Source organism: Pituophis catenifer, unplaced genomic scaffold, assembly GCF_029215685.1.
Source record: "Pituophis catenifer annectens isolate HBS135680 unplaced genomic scaffold, rPitCat1.0.hap2 SCAF_4, whole genome shotgun sequence".
Taxonomy (NCBI): domain Eukaryota; kingdom Metazoa; phylum Chordata; class Lepidosauria; order Squamata; family Colubridae; genus Pituophis; species Pituophis catenifer.
In genome coordinates this window covers 37,066,417-37,082,754 of record NW_027256884.1, presented here as the reverse complement: position 1 = coordinate 37,082,754, position 16,338 = coordinate 37,066,417, and the positions used below count along the sequence as shown (strand labels likewise).

The 16,338-nt window shown below is 33.9% G+C and overlaps 2 protein-coding genes across 5 annotated transcripts in view; one reads left to right on the top strand and one right to left on the bottom strand.

Moving 5' to 3' along the window:
• Positions 1-11,975, top strand: part of EIF5B (eukaryotic translation initiation factor 5B) — a 34,290-nt gene extending 22,315 nt beyond the window's left edge. The window contains exons 12-24 of one of the 2 annotated variants that reach the window (XM_070943362.1): positions 41-151; positions 689-756; positions 1,003-1,144; positions 2,641-2,772; positions 4,196-4,378; positions 4,473-4,634; positions 5,519-5,650; positions 6,641-6,772; positions 6,879-6,955; positions 7,040-7,204; positions 8,606-8,744; positions 9,308-9,469; positions 9,917-11,975. In XM_070943362.1, coding sequence (XP_070799463.1) covers positions 41-151; positions 689-756; positions 1,003-1,144; positions 2,641-2,772; positions 4,196-4,378; positions 4,473-4,634; positions 5,519-5,650; positions 6,641-6,772; positions 6,879-6,955; positions 7,040-7,204; positions 8,606-8,744; positions 9,308-9,469; positions 9,917-10,024 — 1,713 coding nt within the window. In that variant the 3' untranslated portion in view covers positions 10,025-11,975. The remainder of the gene's footprint in view (positions 1-40; positions 152-688; positions 757-1,002; positions 1,145-2,640; positions 2,773-4,195; positions 4,379-4,472; positions 4,635-5,518; positions 5,651-6,640; positions 6,773-6,878; positions 6,956-7,039; positions 7,205-8,605; positions 8,745-9,307; positions 9,470-9,916) is intronic. The other variant, XM_070943361.1, reaches the window with a different exon arrangement.
• REV1 (REV1 DNA directed polymerase) overlaps positions 11,961-16,338 on the bottom strand; it is a 47,492-nt gene continuing 43,114 nt past the window's right edge. For all 3 annotated transcript variants that reach the window (XM_070943358.1, XM_070943360.1, XM_070943359.1), the window contains 5 exons: positions 16,130-16,244; positions 15,788-15,987; positions 15,477-15,630; positions 14,340-14,442; positions 11,961-12,391 (listed from right to left, as the gene is read on the bottom strand). In XM_070943358.1, the coding sequence (XP_070799459.1) occupies positions 12,280-12,391; positions 14,340-14,442; positions 15,477-15,630; positions 15,788-15,987; positions 16,130-16,244 (684 nt within the window). In that variant the 3' untranslated portion in view covers positions 11,961-12,279. The remainder of the gene's footprint in view (positions 12,392-14,339; positions 14,443-15,476; positions 15,631-15,787; positions 15,988-16,129; positions 16,245-16,338) is intronic.

Below are 16,338 nucleotides of genomic sequence, written 5' to 3'. Positions count from 1 at the left end.
TTCACACTATATCATAATAATTCTGGTATATTTCATATAGCTTCGTCATACTCATGTGCAAGACAGTGAGGCAGGTGGTATCACTCAGCAGATTGGGGCAACTAACGTTCCTCTTGAAGCCATTAATGAACAAGCAAAGATGGTGAAAACTGTAAGTAGGAGCCTTTCAGCCCTTTATGTGTGTTTCACATAATAGTATTAACTTGTCCTGTGATCATTATTAGTGTTGATGGTGAATACTTTTAGGTTTCTGTTTACTTGTTCCATGTTCAGAGGACTATTTCAGTTGACTGAAATATTATACATTTGCATGAATACAATAAAATATAGCTGCAATATTGGCCTTCCTGATACTTACATAGAATTGAATTACTTGCCTTATGGAGGTTTTTATGCCTATTGTGTTAATCATTTGTAATTTTGCAAATGTCAACAAAGATGGAGCTCACAATAATTTTGTTGCTGCACTTAGCAATAAAAGCACCTTAACCTATGATCTTAAAAACACTTGCATCTAATAATTGAAAGTTACTTAATTGATTGTTAACGTGTATTAATAGTTAAAATATTAATGTACTTTAAAACGGGATTGGGATTGGACATTTGCAGTAAATGTCATCAAGCATGAAACCGTTATAAAAATTTGGTTTGCCTAAATATCAAATTAATTAATAATTTGCAATGATAGTTCGACAGAGAGACAGTCAAGATTCCAGGAATGCTGATCATTGATACTCCAGGACACGAGTCTTTTAGGTAACAGCTGATTATATCATTTTGGTTACATTTTGTAATATATAATATTAAAAACAGTTGCAGAAGCAGAAATTAATTATGTATTTTAAGTGGTGTATTGTCTCGTACCTATTACATGTAGACTTAGCAATATTGTAATCTTTTTACTTAATAGAATTTGTGTTAAGAATAAGCATTATTTGTTCTTTGGTAAACTACAGATCATGCTTTTTTCTGTTATGTTGACAATATCCTTTTAATTTGCAGCAATCTTAGAAATCGTGGAAGCTCACTATGTGATATTGCAATTCTTGTAGTAGACATCATGCATGGTTTGGAACCTCAGACAATTGAATCTATAAACCTGCTGAAATCCAAAAAATGTCCCTTTATAGTTGCACTTAACAAGGTAAGGTCCCTTTTCATTGAATGGGTTTGTATTTTATGATGTATTCTATTTTGACTTTGTATGTTGCATGAACTAAGCTTTTTTGATCTGTAAAGAATTGATTATGGATGTGTGAACTCATTTATTGTGACCTTTTAATCACTGTTAAAGCATAATTTAGCACAGTGTAAGAAACCAGCTGTTTTCTTATGGATTTTTTTCTTAAGAAAAGCCCTTTTGTATTTAATATAGCTCAGTGTCTTTTTCCTATGCCAGCACAGCTTGATTTTCTTGAGAAGTCTGTAAGCAGAATATAGTAGCAATTATCTCCTTCATTGTGCTTCACACATTCATAATCAATGCTTTACATATCAAAATAGCTGCAGTGGTTGAAGTATTAGACTAGGAGGTGGACAATTTATGTTGTACTATTTCCTCATGCATAGAAGCTTAATCAAATCAAAGGTTTACTGTACTTATATTTATCTGAAAATAAAATAATTTTTAGTATTTAATAAATTAGGTGAACATAGCTATAAATATTTTGTCCTTTTTGGAAGAGTGGATGGAACTGAGTTCATACTGTAGCCTTCTGCACATGAAAGATTAATATTGGTTTGTACTAAAATGAATATCAGCTTAAGAATGCTTTTTGCAAAGGAATGGTTCGCTCTCTGTCTGAAATAGTATAGGATTTTCTGCCTAGGCAGGGGGTTGGAATAGAGGACCTCTGTGTCTGGAATAGCTCTGTGTGTTTGAGAATGAGAAGAATGGCAAATATTTATGTCGATGTAAGTGGATTTAATTCAGTGGAATTAAATCGGGGGTGTCAAACTCAAGACCTAGGGACCAGATGCGGTCCGCGGGGTACTTAGATCTGGCCCGTGGGGCCACCCTTGAAACAGTGAAGGACTGGCCCACGATGCTTCTGCCAGTGAAAACGTGTTCTCGAGCTCTGTTTTCGGCTGCCATGGTCTCCTGCAATAGAGGCCGTGGCAGCTGAAAACGGAGCTCGAGGGCCTGTTTTCGCTGGCAGAGCGCTTGGGTCACCACAGGCACCCCTGACAAGATTGATGTCGATCTGGCCAAGCCCACCCTAGCCACAAACATCCTGGCCCCCCTGAGGTCAAACACAACCCTGATACGGCTCTCAATGAAATCAACTTTGACACCTCTGCTTTAAATGATTGGTTCTTAAGGACATTTCACAAAGGGCCAATAGCTGTATTTGAAGCTCTGGCGTAGAAACAGTCTTCAAATTTCTCTCGCAAGAAGGACTTTAGCATTCAGTTGTTCCACATTAGTATTCAATTGTTTGGAAAAATCAGCTTATTTCAGTGAAGGAATAGAGGACTGTGATGTAAGAGAATATATTTAAATGAAGATTCAGAGTGTGAACATGTTGATTACCATATGGTTTATTTGCTTGTTTATTTCCATACATACAAAGAGTATTTACTACATAGATCTGCCTGAATAATGCAATATTAAATAGTGGTGAATTCTGTCTTCTTTAGATTGATAGATTGTATGACTGGAAAAAGAGTCCAGATACAGATGTAGCTGTCACTTTGAAGAAACAGAAAAAAAACACAAAGGATGAATTTGAGGAACGTGCTAAGGCCATCATAGTAGAATTTGCCCAGCAGGTGAGTATCAATTTGGTTTAAAAAAATGGTTAATCTTCGAGTATGCTTTGCACCCTGTAGTTCCTGTAGATAAAACTAGCTCAAGCGCATTAAACATCCGTGATCAAACAAGAGCCTTGATAGTACAGTGGTCTACGCACCCTGTTATTAACACAGCTGCCTGCAATTTACTGCTGGTTCGAATCTCTCCAAGGCTCAAGGTTGACTCAGCCTTCCATCCTTTCTAAGATAGGTGAAATGAGGACCCAGTTTGTGGGGGCAATAAGCTGACTTTGTATAAATATACAAAAGGATGAAGGCTATTGCTTAACGCATTGTAAGCCGCCCTGAGTCTCTGGAGAAGGGCGGCATATAAATCAAATTAAAAAAATAAAAAAATAAAAAAAAATTACAATCAAATGGTTGATAGAAAGAAGGAAAGTGAGAACAGATGATGTATACATAGGAATGGTTGGCTGAATCTAAGAAATCAGGCTTAGACAGGACAATTTACAATTATAGATTGGTACCTTCTAGTGATTTAACATATTTGATGCAGACAGTGGCACTGCTGCTCAATTATCAAGATCCGTTCCAATCCAACTTTCAGACCTGAATTTGATAGGGAGACATCCTTACTTGTCCAATGAATGATCTCTGCTGGGAAGAGACATGGTGAAGTAATACTGGATTTGTCAATACTTTTTTACTATTGACTATAGTATTTTTGAGGAGAACGAGAGAGGGAAATATTTTTGTACTGTGAGAATTATTGTTTTTATAAGGTATATATACATGTATTTCAGGTTTAAATTTAAGGCTCTAGTCTGTTATGTAATTGTATCAAGCTGTTGGGAAGAATCTTATCTAGATTTGATACTTATAGTAATCAGTACTCTGATTATAATTTTCCAGTACATTCATTAATATTGATGTCATATGCCTTGATAACTTGGACAACTACTCAAGGGGCAAACCTTGAAGATGATATAGAAATTAGAGCAGGTCTGGAATACAATATGACAGTATGAATGAATCACCCTAAGAAGCAGCACTAAGGTGTCAAATTACCTCTGTGTTGAAATATCTGTGCTGATTAATGGTAATTGTCTTAGCCAAAGTCAAGGTGCTACTTTTGCTGTGAAAGTCTTACAAGATTTAGGTTTAAATAATCTGCAAGATCATTTGGTCCTCTATAGTTTGTCCCGCTATGGGATCTTTTGCAGATCTTTTGAATCACAGAGTCATCAGTGACTATTTCAGTTACCTCTGAAATAGAAGACTGTTATTCTGATGAATGACTTGAATATGAGAGTAATAGATATTAGATAATGCATTCCATTTTTCCATCTTTAGTTTCTGTTTTGACTTGGCAGAATATAGCCATTCCTTCCCCTGCTCTCCCCACTCTTTCGCTTTAGTAATGCTCTGCTTCTTGTTTTAGGGCTTGAATGCTGCCTTGTACTATGAAAATAAGGATCCCCGCACATTTGTTTCTCTGGTTCCTACCTCTGCTCATACAGGAGATGGTATGGGAAGTTTAATTGCTCTTCTTGTTGAATTGACACAAACCATGTTAAATAAGAGACTGGCACACTGTGAAGAGCTGAGAGCACAGGTTATGGAGGTAATGTTTACCTAGAAAATCTTTTGATATGCTGCTTAGATAACAAACTGGATTGAGGCAGATCATTTAAGACATATATTCCTGTGTCTTTTAGGTCAAAGCACTTCCTGGAATGGGTACTACAATAGATGTCATTTTGATTAATGGAAGGCTGAAGGAAGGTGATACCATTATTGTCCCTGGAGTAGAAGGTCCCATAGTAACCCAAATAAGAGGCCTTTTGCTCCCACCTCCCATGAAAGAATTACGAGTGAAGGTAAGGAAGCAACATATGAAAAAATGTTTCTGAAATTAATTAATGGTGTGTAAATTGCTCAATGATGTTACTAGGTCATATATCCTTTCTTTCCCCCAGATAAATTATTTTTGCAGTAATAACACTTTGCAATAAATGTGCTATTTGTGAAAGCAGTGCTAGGGAAATATTTTTGTGTCCAATCATACTGGGTGAAAGTATTTAATTTTACCTATGCTCTTTGCCGTTGAATTTCTATTAGCAAAAAATAACAGATTCAGATTTTTAAAGGATAAAGTCTGAAAAAGGAGCTTCCAAGTAGTTTTTGTCATATTCTTTGATATTATGAAATGTTGAACCTGTTGTATGTCATTTTTATCATTTTTTCTTGATTCTGTTTTGCTATAATTTAAAAATTTGCTAGCAGGGATGTTCTAAAATTAATGTTTAATTGAACAATATTTATTGTCATAATATTTGATCAGTTTGGGAACTTTTTTGTGTAGGTGAACTAATGCTTCTATTACGTCCTGAAAGAACAACATTATACAGCTGGTGTGCAGTACAATCTAACCTAAGTGCCTTTATATTGTATTCTTTGAATTTAGATATAAGAATACTTGTGAAAATATTCAGTCTAAAAACTGGAACATTTAATGGTTATTTTTGTTCAAGAAGTACCTTCTAATTTCTGATAATGCCACTGAGCAGCTCTGTCATATTAATTCCTTCCACTTTCATTAATTGTAGGATACACATGAAATAAATGTAGTGTATCTGTCATCTCGTCAAATGAGCGAATAGAGTTAAATGACTGGAGTTCTTGATGGTTCTTAGTGTAATTAAAACAAAGATGATAAATTGGAGAACTAGAAAAATAACTATTCATCTTTCTGTTTGTGTAGAATCAATATGAAAAACACAAAGAAGTTATTGCTGCACAAGGAGTAAAGATTCTTGGCAAGGACCTGGAGAAAACATTGGCTGGGTTGCCCCTGCTTGTAGCCTATAAAGAAGATGAAATTCCAGTTCTTAAAGTAAGGCACAGATGATCCCCATCAGAATCTCAATGGAGTTTCAGCAGCCAGAAAATCCCAGTATGAACTGTGCTGAAGTAGAACAATCAGGAATAAGTTGTTTGAAATTACAAGGATGAATAAGTTTTCAGATTTTTAAAAATTGAAGCAAAGTAACAGTTCTCAATGGTTGATAGTTGACTTTTAAATTTTTAGATGTGAGATGTAATCAGAAGCAATTATTGTTCTCATATAGTTACCAAATCATTGGTAAATTAAAGTAAGGCCTTATAGATATATAGCTGTGTCATCTGGCTAATCTATTAGGTTTCAAATTACATGTTAGCTAAAAAAAAAAAGGACAATTCTGTAAAATTAGAATTGAATTAAAATAATTGCTAACGTTTTAGAATCTGGAACATTTAATGGGGAATTAAAGAAGCAGAAAAAAACTGATTACCACAGAATTGAACTTTTCATTGTGCCCTGGAGAAAGAAGAGATTTATTGAGCTTTATTATTATTTAAAAAGGTGGGATAAAATCTAATAATTTAAGTATTTGTGAATTAACTTTGTGTTTTGAGAAGATAGAAATAAACCACTAAAACGTAACATTCTTCATTTTTAAAAGCTATGGATTTGATTCTTACGCTGAAATAAAAAGTTTGGGAATTTTAACCTGTAAAATTAGCTCCTGGAAGACTTAAAACAGTTACTATTTTTTTCTTTAACATTCACTATCCTTCCACAAATGCATCACTATCATGGAATAATTTGGGGCTCCACTCTCAGGCTACAAATGGGACCTTGGTCACAAGCAATTTTTGCTCTTTTGGTAGTAGAGCTCTCTGTCAATCTAAACTGTAGTTTGAGCTTCCAGTGGCATGTTTGTAAATACGAAGCTATAACTCTGATATGTGCATTGTTCATAAGCGTGTAGTATATAATGCCACTTTCAGTGTTGGACAAGCAAAAGCAGGTTTTCTAAAATGCATCATTTTTTATTTTAAGGATGAATTGATACATGAACTGAAGCAGACACTCAATGCCATAAAGTTAGAAGAAAAAGGGGTTTATGTCCAGGCATCTACCCTGGGATCTTTAGAAGCATTACTTGAATTTCTGAAAACTTCAGAAGTGCCAGTAAGTACCCAAGATTCTGGTCATTTTCTTGGTCATTATTTTGTTAGATGTTACTTGCGGAGTTTATATTAACGGCAAGCTGTTTTTTTCCTTTGTCTCCTGACAGTATGCTGGAATTAATATAGGACCTGTGCATAAAAAGGATGTTATGAAGGCATCAGTCATGCTGGAGCATGATCCACAGTAAGTATTTCCTTCAAAATGTTTGTAGCATTTCTAAAGAGGCTTCATGTGCAGCTCCCTAATATTATCATTGTTATTTTCAAGGTACGCAGTGATCTTGGCTTTTGATGTGAGAATTGAACGAGATGCCCAGGAAATGGCTGATAGTTTAGGGGTTAGAATCTTTAGTGCAGAAATTATATATCATTTATTTGATGCCTTCACAAAATATAGGCAAGACTACAAAAAACAGAAACAAGAAGAATTCAAGTAAGTAGAATTTTCATACTGAGATATAGATGCAAATATTGTGTGTGCATGTGTATGAATTATAAAATTATTTTTTAAAACCAGTATTGTGTAATATCAGTTCTGTGTTTCATTCTCATTTCAACTGAAAAATGTCAGTGTAAAAACATACAGGACATCCTCACTTAACTACTACAATTTGGACCAGCATCTCAATCGTTGAATGAAACAGTTGTTAAAATATACATAATATACAAATAAAAACATAACAAGCGAGCATTTGAAAAACACTCATCGATAAAACCAAGAGAGAGACTCTCACCCATACTTGGGAGCCCAGGCCGCAAACTGAGATTTCAAGAGTTTTACAAAAATTCAGCATGGTCAGAGATAGTCTCTGAACGAAGTTATAAAGCAAGCCTGTCAAACTGCAACCCGAAGGCTGGATATATCATGTGCAGGCCATACGCACTCCCAGCTCTGCAAAGGCAAAAAACATTTTGATACGTCACGTGACATGGTCGAGTTTGACACCTGTGTTCTAAAGGATGGGCGCTATGGCAGAACTTTCTGCGCCCTTCCAATGGGGAAATCAGATTCACTTAAGTTAGTGTTAACAAGTGCAGTGATTCACTTAACTGTGGTGAGAAAAGGTTGTAAAATGGGACAAAACTCAACTGTCTTGGCAACAGAAATTTTGGGCTCAATTGTGGTTGAGGACTATCTGTATAGACATAGGTAGTAATCCGTTCCTCTCCAATGAATGTAAAAACAAACATTAATTCCCTTCTTATTACCGGTAGTTATCCCAACGTTGGCATCAATATTCCAAAGGGCAGGGAAATTGGAAAAAGGAAAACACATTTCCCATCCAGCGACTGCTTTGCTTAGTGATAGAGTTGGTAGTCCCAATTGTGGTTGCTAAATGAGGATTACCTGTACATAGAACCTTGCTTGTGTTTATAGATTGTTGGATTGAGGAAACTGCTAAACTAAATGTGACAAATAATGACTGTCACTACTTGTGACAGAATGATACTATAGTCGACAGTGTGATACATTGTATCATTTTTATGACTTAATATTCTTTACTACTTGATAAAAACAGGCAATTCATGACCAAACAGATTATAGTTAATAGACTTCTAGTCTCACATGAGTATAAGAGGAAAGTTTGCCATTACACGCACATTTAGCATTACAATCAGTTTATTTATTTTTATTAAATATTTACAATTCTAGGGGTTTTATGTGATTTAGGAATTGCTGAAGTAAATATGGCAGTATGGATTTAAATTATTTTCAGTCTAGGTTTATCAGTAGTAGTACTTGTGAATAAAAATAGATTTTTGTACATGTAGCTTTATTTTCAGACCACATTTAAACAGTTCTTTGCCATCTTTCTCTCCCCTCTCCACCCAGGCATATAGCAGTATTCCCTTGTAAGATGAAAATACTTCCTCAATTTATTTTTAATTCTCGTGATCCCATAGTGATGGGAGTCATTGTGGACGCAGGTCAGGTAAAGCAAGGAACTCCAATCTGTGTACCTAGTAAAAATGTGAGTATTTTGTATCTTTAAAGATATTCTATCTTTTTTAAAAGAAGGGTTATTTGGATAATAATTTTTTTAAAATAGTTTATTTTAATACATTTTGATAATAGGTGTTTTTATATATATAAAAAATCAACCATCTATGTTGCAGTTAGGTTGCATTGATTAGAAACTTGGATTTTTTGATGAAATGTCCTTTATCATGACTTCTGTGGAATATTGATTTATCTAGAATAGAATAGAGTAGAATTTTTTATATTTATGTATCTATTTTTCTAGTTTGAAATCTTAAATTTGACAAAACATCTTTTGAAATAAATAACAGCGTGCAAAGCTGCTTTCCCAAGGTTTTCTCAGATGTTTAGAGATAATTGGCCGCCTGTCCCAAATTTTCATTGTATACTCTATCACATATGTACAGTACCACCTAACAGTTTAACGAAAGACTCCCATACTCTTCTTCAGATTTTATATGGGGAAGTTATTAAAAAGTTATCTTTTGAATATTTATTTTGCTCATGCCCTTGTTCTGCAAATTTAATGTTAACAAAAAGTATGTTTTATTACAGTTCATTGATATTGGAATAATTACAAGTATTGAAATAAATCATAAACAAGTAGATGTTGCAAAAAAAGGTCAAGAAGTCTGTGTAAAAATAGAACCAATTCCTGGTGAAGCACCAAAAATGTATGGTCGACATTTTGAAGCAACTGATATACTTGTCAGCAAGGTAAACATTTTAAAATTCTGAATGTTATACTTGAATGTAAGGAAAAAAGGCCTTTTTTGAAATGGGATAGAATTTAGACTGCTATGGGGGCGGGTGGCGATGGTGGAGAGGCTGTTACAGAAATTTCTATACAAAATCATTTTTTGCTTCTATACATTAAAATTAAAAATGGTTGAGAACATCATTACAGTGCTTTGTTGTTGTTAGTTGCGAAGTTGCATGTCTGACCCATCGCAATCCCATGGACAATATTCCTCCAGGCCTTCCTGTCCTCTACCATCCTCTGGAATCCATTAACTTAAGCAGTTACAGTGCTTAAGGTGCAACTTTTCAAAAAATGTTATTTTGGTTTCTGAAATTTATGAAATGTAGATTTGTTTGCTATATATAACAAACAATCTTACAAGTAGGAGTGTCATGTTAAACATTTTGATTTTCTACTTACAGATTAGTCGACAGTCCATTGATGCCCTGAAAGACTGGTTTAGAGATGAAATGCAGAAGTCTGACTGGCAACTTATTGTGGAGCTCAAGAAAGTATTTGAAATCATCTAGGTTCTGTCAAACTTTGAGCAATGATTAGCAAAAGCCCACAGTTCCTATTATAAGAACAACAGCAGCTTATAATAAATATGCTGTTGGATTTAACAAACATCTGGGAAAAATGTGGATAAAATGTTTTCCATGAGAAACCAAATAACTTACACTGGTTTGACAGTGGTCAATTTATGTCCCTGTGGTTCCAATGTGCCTGTGCATCTTTCCCAATGCCCTTCACTTTGTACTGGCTACTTTTAAAGTTTGCCCTTTCCAGTTCACATCCCCAAATTAAAAGAAAATAATTTTTTTATTAAGTAACTCAGCTTTCACTTTTATACTAGTAAGATCAGTACCACAGTATTTGCCTAATCAAACTCTTACAGACTTTGTGATTTTTTGGACTTTTTCGATGTAAGAAATCTTTATTTATGCATACCCTCTTTTCCCCTGATTTTTTTCATCACTTCTGCTTTGTGCCTATAGAAATTTATTATAGAAAAATTAGGTAATTGGCTATCTGTATTTGGTTAGTGTGAAACAATGATGTAAAGCATAGTTGGCTGCCTTTTATTGCTTGTACAGTTTATGAAATTTGGCAAATTAATCAATGCTGAACTGCAAATAAAATAAACGAACATTACTCTGATAATTTAATTCCTAATAAAGGCAGTGCAGCATGCAAATATATCTGTCAAAATTTAGTTATGTGTGTCTGGTCTGAACGCTTCAATAGTCCTTGTGTAGGCTGTTGGTTAGAAAGATGGAATAAAATCTCTCTGCCAAATGGTTAGAAGAACAGAGTTGAGCAGTTTGATCTGGTCAGTATGGTTGAAGAATTATGTGTAGTAATCCTATTAATATGTAAATGTGGTATAATTGTACTGTATAATTGTACAAAACCATATCTGGGAAGGTGGGCTAAAATGAAATCATCTTTGGATGGTGATTTTATACACTGATAGCATCATGGTATCTACTGCTAAGGTTACATGGAAGGCAGATTATCAACAATCCTACTCTTAGTTTTTTACTTGATGTTTGCAGAATGGCCTTAACCAGTTGCAACCATAATTATCAGGATATAGCAGTAAAGTTAAAATTATAAATGAAATAAGAATACCGGTAGTTAAAATTCTACAGTTGAAAGAAGCTGATTAACTTAGATAATAAACAATCAGGTCTGCAGAAGCCTCACGATATGCTGTAACTTAAGTCTATTCTAAAGGTATAATTTTTACCAGATAAGATATAAATAAATATTCAATCCTCATTGTTTTCTATTTAATCTGATATTAAACTAATTTCATATAGCCTCATCAAGACTAGTATATTACAAATTCTGAAAAATGTTTCAATAAGAGAATTTTCTTAGGTTCTAATGAGACTTATGAATGTCAGTTGATATGTTGCTAGAATTATCAGGTGGATATGGAGATAAGAAGAAATCTCTTCACACTAGTAGTATGGGTGCAAAAAAGTCCATTTGCTACAGTGTAAGATCAGCCACTTTATCTAATCCAATAGACATTCTTCTTACCTCTTTAAATTTTTAAAGACTTTGGTAGATTGCTGTAACAGAACCTCTTTAAATAGAAGGAAAAGATTATTAATGAAAACTCAGTATTTTGTGAATAAGAAAATGTCTCTTACATGTGTTTGTCATGAAAGAAAAATGGTAGAAACAGACCAAGCTGCATTAATATTATCAGATTTAGCCAATTATGAGGCAGAGATGCAGTGCCAGGATTTTGTTATTCATGTTAGACAATTCCAAAAATAATGAATTTATTTTTTTAAAGTCCAAATGGGCACTTTTCAGAGAGCCTTCTGCCACTGTGAAATAACTGAGCTTGAAGATAAATGTTTAGCCAATAAAAATATGAAAACTAATATTGACTGTTCACATTTATAGCATTTAGGAAAGAAAATTAAAGGAGTGAAACAAAGTATGTACAAATTACATACAATTCTTTATTAAACAATTGTAAACACTTCACTGTAAAAATCCATAAAACTTTTATAAACAAACATTTTGTAAATAGATTCTATTCTACAATAAAAGAATTTAAACACAATTATTTACATGCAATACTGACAAATTTTGGCACTTTGCTGAAAGAAAATGTACAAAACACCTTCTCCTTTAAAAAAAATTCAACTTATAAAAACTTAGCTTAATGTCATGCACTTTGCAAATACCTCACAAGCACTTATGGTACAGCTACCAGAGAGCTCCAGGCTCTTACCATATCCTTTTCTACAAGATCAGTTCAGATAATTTTTAATGTGCTTCCATAAGTTTGTTGCAGAACAACCTGAACATTGTCAAGAATAAAATCAAATGCCATGTTCCATACTGATTCTATAGACTGCTGCATTAGCCTGTGGAGATAAAAGGTAATAGAATGGAAAGGAAAATTTATCATCATTTTCATAGATTGTAGACCAAGATTTAGAGCTGGAATAACCACAGCCAAATTTATAGAATATGCTTACTATATTAATTGTAGTTCGCTTTCTTGTGTGAAAATACTTAGAAACAAAAATTTGTTGGTGGAAAAATACATGCAAACATATACACATATACAGTTAGCTAAACTGTCTATGCAAGATCTTTTTAAAAATAAATGTAAGTGGCACAAGACAAACATATAAAATTATGCATTCTGTATTTAGGTATCAATCATGAGATTTAAACAATGAAATGTCAAAATATTTATCAGTTTGCAAATTTGGAAATTGAAGCAGAAGTTTTATGAAGAACAGAGTATAACTGGTATTTAGTGGGAGAGTTCAAAGTACAGGAAAACTCCAGAACTGCTTGTCTATAACTAAGATTATTCTGAGCATACACACTGATGGGTCTGCACATGTGTAGAGCATTTCAGAACAGGTTCTAGCTAACCGGTTGTCTGAAACCTTATCCAAATGTAAAGGTTTATACAGGCCTGCTAAATATCCCCTCAAAGGGACATGTGCAAGAAATAATGGCAGGTGGGTTATATGAAATCATAAAGTCATTCAACTAGTTACAGAAAAGCAAACAACTGTCTTGTTTGTAGTCTGCATTGTGCTGATTTTATATCATAAAATGTGACCCACAAAGTTACAGCTTTGTTACTATAAACAGATAAGCTACATTTCACTTGTAGCCACATAAGGAAGATTCCAAAAATCTAAAAAAACTGGAGTAGAAAAATAGCAGTAAAGTTGTCTAAGAAAGGTAGAATTTAAAGTTCTTTGGAATTAAGGTGATCATATTGAATGCAACTCCATCATTGTACTAAATCAGATAAACCAGGACTGATTCTTGATGGCTGAACACTTGTTTGACAGGCCAAAGCCACCATCATGAGGAAGATTAAAATAGATGCAAGAGGTGAATAAGTAGAAGCACCTAATACTTCCTACCAATGTTGCAATTCAATTTCCTTTCAAGCCATTTAATCCTACCATGGAGGTGGAAACACTGGTTATGGAAGAAGGGAATGGGACAGAAAAAACCTCAACAGGCATGAAAGGGAGAAAGGAGAAATAAATAAAGTTCCATAAAGATGGCAGAGAAACCTCTAATTGTTTAACAATTATTTAATTGTTTAAGTGAATGATTTCTTGAATGAGAGAGAGAAAAAAGCACTAGCAGGCTGAAGCTGAAGTGAGAAAACTTATTTGAAGCTTTTAAAAGCTTTCTCCCATAGGAAGATATGAAGACAAGAGAATTCATTCTGATTTTAATTTGGATAATGGATAGGAATTCACATAATATCCTCCTAAGCAGAAAGGTTTGTTAATGTTTGTGGATATGCAGCTGGAGCATATGTAAAATTTCAGACAAACAGTAGGCCTTGGTCATGTGGTAAAAGGACCGGGAACAAAAGGGGGGGGGGAAATTAATAGAACAAAATAGAAAAAAGGAAAACTCACCATATTCTTCATGTCTATATTCAGAGTACAGAATCACAGAGAACACTCCTAATAAAGTGGGTGATATAATATCCTAATAAATCTGGAATAATATTGCAATGCAAGAGATTTGGGGCAAATTAATGCAAAGCAGGCAGAAGAGAGGAAGGACTGCCATACAGGCTTTCTCTCAGAAACTTTGCAAGTGCAAACCCACCAGTATAATGCAGAGAAATCACATCCACAATAAATAATGGATGCAGTAGCACAAATGAACAAGTCCTAGATATTCAATTGTGTGGAAAATAATATTACAAATGCAAGATACGCAAGTATAATCACTACCTGAAATTCTTAAAAGTTTTATAACTTATTTTCAATGTCATTTGGATTTCTATAAATAAAAAATAAGTTAGCATCTAATTACCTTTTCATGTACTTTATGACTAGATCCAGCTTTTCTAAATCCTTTTCTTCTATCAGATCAGTACAATACTTCACAACTTGCAAAATATCTTCTTCCATGGGATCTACAAAATTATACATACTTTATAGAATGCCTCTTTGAAGTGGCAGAGATTAAGCAGCTTTAAATTAATGCATGTTTTGACTCATGTAAATTGATTTTACTCCTTTTAAAACAAAAAATCTTCCTCTTTCAAGTAAGTAAATTAAGCTTGTGTTTTATTATGTATACAAAATCCTGTGTATAGTCAGTATAGCTTAATGGATATCCCTATCTGTTGTCTCAATTTATAGAGCAATTTGAAAGGAGAACTTTAAAAACCTACACAGTATCTGCCACATCTTCCCATGAAATTCTGCATGGAATTCAACCTTTTTTGTTTATGCCATCATGAAGCTGCTCATTTTATTTATTAGGTTTATATGGTTGCCCACTCACTCACAGCAACTCTGGGCAGCTTATAAACAATAAAAAACCCAATCTAAAAGAATAAAAAACAATCACACTTCATGGGAGGGAGGTAAAGTACACATTCAGACCAATAGTCCTTTAAATATTCAGTAATTTTGATGGATCACGAGGAAAAAAAAAACTTCCATAGAAGAGGTAGATTAAGGTCTCCCTCCAGCTCCAGGCAAATACCATTTCATCAGCTGAAGGGTTTTTTTTTTTTTTTTTTTTTAGTTAAACTGTTACAACTGTTCTTGTGGCATCAACAGTCAGTTCTTAGAAATACAGAGAATTATAAAGCACTGCACAGAAATAGAATTCTCTTTTCTGGGATTTTGAATACTGTAATTTGAAATATGTGTACTGGAAGAGACACTTTTCTGGCATTTTAAAACAAATATCTTTGAATGCTACAGAATGCAGGCAATAGTGGAAAGCCACAGTCGCTCTTAGAGCACAGTAAATAACATTAAGAATCAATTAAAACTAGTTTCAAATATTGAATCTCTTCTGTTCAAAAATAATAGGGTTGTAGAATGCTATTATTTGATGACATCTAGTACAGACATGAAATGTAACCATGTTTCAATTAAGTTTACTTACAAGACATCAACTCTTTCATTAAAAAGTAATACACTTAGAATTTACCTGATATAGTTGTAATCCATTCCTTAAGCAAGGCCTTTACATCGTTAAACTCAATAGCTCCTGCTAGATTAGGTGCTTGAGGCCAAATTGTGGTAGATAATGGCTGTGAAATAGATGGACTGGAAGGATTTGTAAAAGCTTGTACTTCTTCCATCTATCCAGAAAGAATAAAAATCAAAAGTTCTCTATATTCTCAATAGGAAACATTTAAAAAACACAAGCACAAGAACCCCAGAAAAATAAGAAATTTATGATTTTAAATCACAATGAGTTTAAAAATACTGAAATGCTGCATTGGCTTATAAAGTTACCTGAGGATTGTCACTGACTGCTTTTTCCTGTTTCAAGAAGTTGTCTATTAATTTCTGAGGACTTCCAACAGAAACCACCATATTTTTTGCAGGGTTACCCAAACGCTTGTTTTTGAAAGGACTAAGGTTCGTTTTTACTGGGCTGACTTGGATTTTCTTTCTAGTTCTCTTCTTATTTTTTATAACTGGATTCTTTGATGCTGAGAAGAAAGAAATAAGTGAGAATTGCATTAGTATTTTATGATTAAAGAAATAACCATGACCCAGCCGTTGTAACACAAGTTTGCTGCAATAAAAAAGATTACACATAATTATTTGACAGGAATGCATTCAAAGACTTACCAGTGGCACTTGCTTGCTGTAAAATGTTCTCTACGTAATTTTGCCTTTGGTCATATGCTTGTCTAAGTTCCTCCTGCAATTCTGAAGGAAGGGCAGCAAAAACATCAGGATCCACCTACGCAATAAAGCATCCACTTGTGAGTGTATCACTGATATGAAATCACTGAAACATTACTATAATATTTAAACTTCTGAGTTTTTGGCTCTAG